We start from the raw sequence: 6,000 nt of genomic DNA, 5'->3' as shown, positions 1-6,000 counted from the left end.
GAAAGAAAGAAAGAAAGAAAGAAAGAAAGAAAGAAAGAAAGAAAGAAAGAAAGAAAGATGGTGAGGTCAGGCAATCAGAGTAAAACAATTACAAAAATTCAACTGGGACATTTGAATTTGAATTCTCAACCTTAACCAAGTTACTTTCCCTCATCAGACCTCAGTTTTCTTATCTACAAAAACAAAAGCATTTGGCTCATCAAGCAAGGTAGTCTGTGCCTGTAAACACAGCAATCAGGACACTAAGCCAGGACAAACCCAAGTTTAAGGTAAGCCTAAGAAATAAGAGATCCTGTACTGATAATACATAAATAGAGCATTAAAACTTTAGGTAAGCGCCGGGCGGTGGTGGCACACACCTTTAATCCCAGCACTTGGGAGGCAGAGGCAGGTAGATTTCTGAGTTCGAGGCCAGCCTGGTCTACAGAGTGAGTTCCAGGACAGCCAGGGCTATACAGAGAAACCCTGTCTCGAAAAAACAAAAACAACCAAACAAAAAAACTTTAGGTAAGGTATCTGTTTCATTGTGAGTCCCAGGAATCATGAAATAAATAAAACATAACTAAGTTGCTTTATTCTTCTGACCTCCACATAGCTTAATTCGAGTGATTATTAATATATAGTAACTGCCTCATTTTACAGAAGCTACAATTCCAAGCCCCACAGATAACAACAAAGAATTACCAGAATGGAATTTTGCTATAGAATCAACATCTTCAGTATATAAAAACAAGTCTAATTATTTTATGATCCATTAATAACAGACTATCAAGATACTAATAGTAGCAGCACCTACCCTAATTTATGTTTATCTAGGTTAGAACTACAATATTTACCCTCAATGTACATTAGAATCACCTGGATAACATTTTGTTTATTTGTTTTACTGTATATTTCTGTGTCTCTGTGTGTTCAAATTCCTAGGAATGAAGATAATTTCCAAAAGTTTACTCACAAAATATTTGATCCAAAATCTTTAAACCTAAGAATTGAAAAGCAAATGACTAGGCTAGTTATCTAATCAGCCATCAATCAAAGGGTGTGGTGGCTTAAAAGAGTACCCCAGCAGTCCAGTAACTCTAGTACTCCCAAGCCAAGGCAGCAAGATTAGGAGTTTAACGTCAGCCTGGGCTGGGCTACATAGTGAGTTTGAGGCCAGCCTGAGTTACATGAGGCCCTGTCCCAGAACAAAACAAAAAACAGTACTTTAACATGTGTGAGGTAACACACACCTAATACCAGCACTAAGAAGGTGGAGTCGGGAGGATCAAGAATTCAGGAGTTTGGAGCTATATCAGATCCAGTTTCAAAAACAAACTGTCCATAGGCACTGTGTATAGTCCCAGTACTCAGGAAGCAAAACCAGGAAGGTCTCAACAAGCTTCAGGTCAGCTTATTCTATACAAGAAGTTTTAGTCCAACTGGGGTTAATAGAACCCTGACTCAAAACACAAACAATGAAACCCACATGGGCTAAAGATGAAGATCAGTGGTTAAGTGTTCATCTGGCATGTATAAGGCCCTGGGTTCAATTACTAGCACTGGTCGGGGGCGGGGGCGGGGGGAGATTACAAATTTGGCCATGTGAGCAAAGATCATATCAATCAATGAGAGTTACAACATCATTAATCAAAGTACTACAGAAGCTGAAACTCTTCAACCTAACTCTCCTTCACCAGGTCATATTGAAGGGCCTAGTATGTATAAAGGATGGAAAAACTGAGGACATGTAGGAGCCTGAAAAGTGCATCATTTCCCAGTCATAGAAGATGGGCCAGGCAAATGAAGGTGAAATTAATATATTCTTATTCCTTTCAGAACATAAGCAGTGAAAATAACAAGACAGATTAAACACATTAACCATGAAGCAACTCTTCTCACCTCATGTGAAAGGCCAAACCATCCTGTAAGCCAGAGATCCCCAAATCAGAAAGTGTATCTGAACTGACAGAGGCTGGTGACAGGGAGCCCTCCTTCTCTTCTAGGTCCAGTTTCACCAGGTTACTGATCTCATCTTCTGAGTTGTCTTCAGACACAGATCCAATTATAAATCGGGAGTGCTGGTTCAGCTCCAGAGTTTTGGCCAATGGAGATGGTTCATCCATTATTCTTTCAAAATAAGCTCTCAGAGCTATGGGGAAAATGAAGAGAAAAGTAGGTCATAAGCAATAACCTATAGGGAGGACACGCAAGAAAGTAAGGCATAGACCACAAGTGGCCAGAAATAAGTCTGAGAACTGGCTTCCTTAGCTATTCTTTTTTACTTTTTGTTTTTTTAAAACAGGGTTTGTCTGTGTAGCCTTGGCTATCCAAGAATTCACTCTGCAGACCAGGTTGGCCTTGAACTCACAGAGATCTACCTACCTTTGTCTCCCGAGTGCTGGGATTAAAGGCTGGCTTCCATAGCTATTCTGTTTCAGTACGTTTGTTTCCTCCAAGGGAGGAAAAAGAGGTTGTGGTAACTATGCTTATAAAGTTAAAGTTTTAGAAGTATTTCCCACAATCTGTAAGCATTACTCATCTCTTCACTAATCCAGTGATACTAAAGGGATAACTACATCAATGGGAACCCTGTACTATAAGCAAAAGCTGCTGGGAGACTCATTCATCTGTAGCACCATGGTAATGAATGCTAAGAGTTTAGCAAGAGTGGTAATTGCATGAAACTGGGTGATTAAATTACATAATGATTACCTGGCTCCAAACACCATACAATGATAAGTTACGAATTTTACAAAGCATACATATTTAATGTAAAACAATAAACAACAAAAACCCTGTGTGTACATGTTTTTTTTTTTCTTCAATTGATTATTTTAAAAATCTACCCCCAAGGGATGGAGAGATGGCTCTGTGGTTAACAGCACTGACTGCTCTTCCAGGGGTCCTGAGTTCAATTTCCAGCAAGCACATGGTGGCTCACAACCATCTGTAATGGGATCTGATGCCCTCTTCTGGTGTGCCTGAAGACAGCTACAGTGTATTCATACACATAAAATAAATAAATCTTTAAAAACACACACACACAAAAACACAAAAACTTAAGATCTATCTTTAAAAAAAAATCTACCTCCAAATGTCTATTTTTGTTGTTCAATTCTGTACACAGAATTAGTAGAGGGAGTGAATCTGCCACCAAATTTTAAATCTGTACTCAAAGTGGTTGATATGTCATCTCAAACTCCATTTTTCTAGATACAGGACCTTATTAGACAAGATGAGCTATCGTCAGTAGCTAATGAACAAGCTTAGCCAAAAACAGTCACCAGTTCAAAGGCCCATAACAACGACAACAACAACAACAAGCCCACCAAACTAAGTTAAAAGTATGCTTTTCCTTCAAAATACTTACCTAAAAAACTTTACATCACAGTATGGTGGCACATGCCTTTAATTCCAGCACTCAAGAAGCAGAGGCAAGTGGATCTCTGAGAGTTCCAGGATAGCCAGGGCTGTAAATCTGTATATCAACTCAGTACTATGACACATAAGTAGAAAATGAATATTTAAAGTGAGGAAGTATGGGGAAAGGGACTGGGGAGGGCAATGCAAGCGTTAATGGGAAAATAACAAAACAAAAACATATTTAAAGTGTCTCTTGCCTAACATACAGGAGGCTCTGCTTAAATCCCTAACAATGGAAAAAAACTGTCTATATTTACTATTTGTAAATTATATTACATTTGTATTGTAATACTGTATTTCTTTTCTTTTTTAAGTCTCTAAATTGTATGGAGTTCAGTATAAAAGGCAATCAAATCATTAGAAGAAAAGGGGGAGTTAGAGAGTAACAGGAAAGGAAAAAAGGGACATTCCAACACACTGACCACTTTAAAAAATAGTAAAAAAAAATACAGCAACTGAAAAGAATACAAAATAGCCAGGCAGTGGTAGCGAACGCCTTTAATCCCAGCACTTGGGAGGCAGAGGCAGGTGGATTTCTGAGTTTGAGGCCAGCCTGGTCTACAGAGTGAGTTCCAGGACAGCTACGGCTATACAGAGAAACTCTGTCTCAAAAAAATAAAAAATAAAAAATAAAAAATAAAGGCTGGCCAAGTATTTGGGAGAGGCAGGGAAGAGACAGCATCTCACAGCCAGGCTAACCCCAAACTTCTATAGCAGGGAATGACTTGCCTGTACCTCCCAACAGCTGGGATGACAGGAGTACATCTCCGTACCTGGCTCCCAGCTGCTGCCTTCACAAGGGAACTAAGGCACACACGTGTGTACATTCTAACTTATAATCTGACTAAAATCTGATGGTCACAAAAATAAAATTCATGAGAAAGTAATGATTCTTGGAGATCATGAAAGTAAAGGTCAGCGTTAGTAAAATACAGTCCCTGGGCCGATGATTAAAAGGCTCAGCACAGCCAGCTTCACGCTGTCCTCTCTTGGGAGCCGGTACCCAGGCAGCCTTTTCTAAGGGCTGCACAGACTGGAAGCAGTATGTTTAACAGCTGACGCCTGCCCAGCGGCAAGTACCTGTTCGGAACACTGCTCCCCAGTGCAGGCATGCAAGCCACCAGAAAGGGAGGTCATGCCTGGAAAATCACTGAGTAGCCACTCAGACACTCTAGAAGCTACCTCAGCCTGTCCCATTTCCATTGATTCCAGTCCTAAATTAGAGAGAAGGGAGTGGGCCAGCACCATTGTCATTGCCGGCCTCCCTGTGCGCTTGGGTCACTCACCCTACGTCTGCCAATATTCTTTGTGGAAGACAACAGAAACCCAGAGTTTAACATCTTAGCACATGAAAACTTTTACTACATTGTAAACATGAAAGAGTATTATTTGAAACTGACCTCTTATAATTCTTATTGTCTCAGCAGATATCCGCCTCCAAAAAGAACTAAACAAAGAGAAAAACGGAGATTTGAAGGTTGCTTTTTCTGTTTATTTGGTTTTCTTTTTTTTAATCCCATTTTTTTTCTCAATTCCAGTTCTACTCAGTGTAGCACAAAAATAGTAAAATTCAAAATATTATGTTTTCTGGTAAATATTACCTAACTTCAACAATAAAGTTCAGTAGTTTATTACTTAATGATATAAAACAAAACATTTCATATTCAAAAACTTCATTATTTCTAAACATACTAAACAGTGATTCAACTTTATTTCATAAAATAGCTTTTCTGAAAAAAACTATACTCGAAATAAATGCATTACAACATTTATTACTTCTAACATTTCATTTAAAAAAGGCAATAGAGAGAAAATAATTTCATTTTCTAGAACTCAGGTTGAGTATGTTTACAAGTGGGTATAAGCATTACAAAGACTAGAAACCAGAGAGAGGGCAATATTCCCATTATGCTAAGTCCTTAAACTCTAAAGGTCCAAGAAAGTATACTCCTCAAATCCTAGGTTTGCTTCTAAGCTAACAACTTAAAATTATCCAGGGAAGAGTGTCTCCATTTTGATTATGTATAAGAAACACCTAGAAGCTTTGCAAAACTACTCCTGTGCAGTGGGACCTCTGGCATATGCCTGCAATCTTAGCATTTGAGAGGTAGCAGAAGAAGATCAGAAGTTCCAAGAGTTCAAAGTTACCCTTGGCAACACAGAAAGATCTAGACCCAGCCTGGACTATATGAAACCCTGTCTCAAAAAAAAAACAAAAAAAAAAACAAAAAAACAAAACAAAACAAAAAAAAAAACAAAACCAAAAAACTGTGAGGTGATGTAACACACATTTAATTCTAGCACTCAGAAAGCAAAAGGAAGGTGGCCAGCCTGATCTACAAAGAAAGATCAAAAACAGCCAGGGCTACACATTTTAAAAAAAAAAAATCTTTCTTGAAAACAAAAAAAAAAAACCTTCTAAAATACTCATGTGTAAAATCCACTCCACATCTACTAAATCAGATCTGCAGTTGGAGGGGACACAGGTATCTAAATTACTTTTTTTTTTTTTAAAGATTTATTTATTTATTATATATGAATACACTGTAGCTGTCTTCAGACACACCAGAAGAGGGCATCAGATCTCATTACAGA

At 38.3% G+C, this 6,000-nt stretch overlaps 1 protein-coding gene across 1 annotated transcript in view; it reads right to left on the bottom strand.

The window, feature by feature from the left end:
* Acaca (acetyl-CoA carboxylase alpha) overlaps window positions 1-6,000 on the bottom strand; it is a 266,070-nt gene that overhangs the window by 199,065 nt on the left and 61,005 nt on the right. Inside the window, exons 2-3 of the mRNA XM_028772253.1 lie at window positions 4,806-4,852; window positions 1,882-2,131 (exon numbers count right to left, since the gene is read on the bottom strand). Coding sequence (XP_028628086.1) covers window positions 1,882-2,105 — 224 coding nt within the window. The 5' untranslated portion in view covers window positions 2,106-2,131; window positions 4,806-4,852. The remainder of the gene's footprint in view (window positions 1-1,881; window positions 2,132-4,805; window positions 4,853-6,000) is intronic.

Source organism: Grammomys surdaster, unplaced genomic scaffold, assembly GCF_004785775.1.
Source record: "Grammomys surdaster isolate TR1022 unplaced genomic scaffold, NIH_TR_1.0 213, whole genome shotgun sequence".
NCBI classification, from domain to species: domain Eukaryota; kingdom Metazoa; phylum Chordata; class Mammalia; order Rodentia; family Muridae; genus Grammomys; species Grammomys surdaster.
The sequence above is the reverse complement of the archived record's forward strand: the minus strand, read 5'-3'. Positions and strand labels throughout refer to the sequence as shown.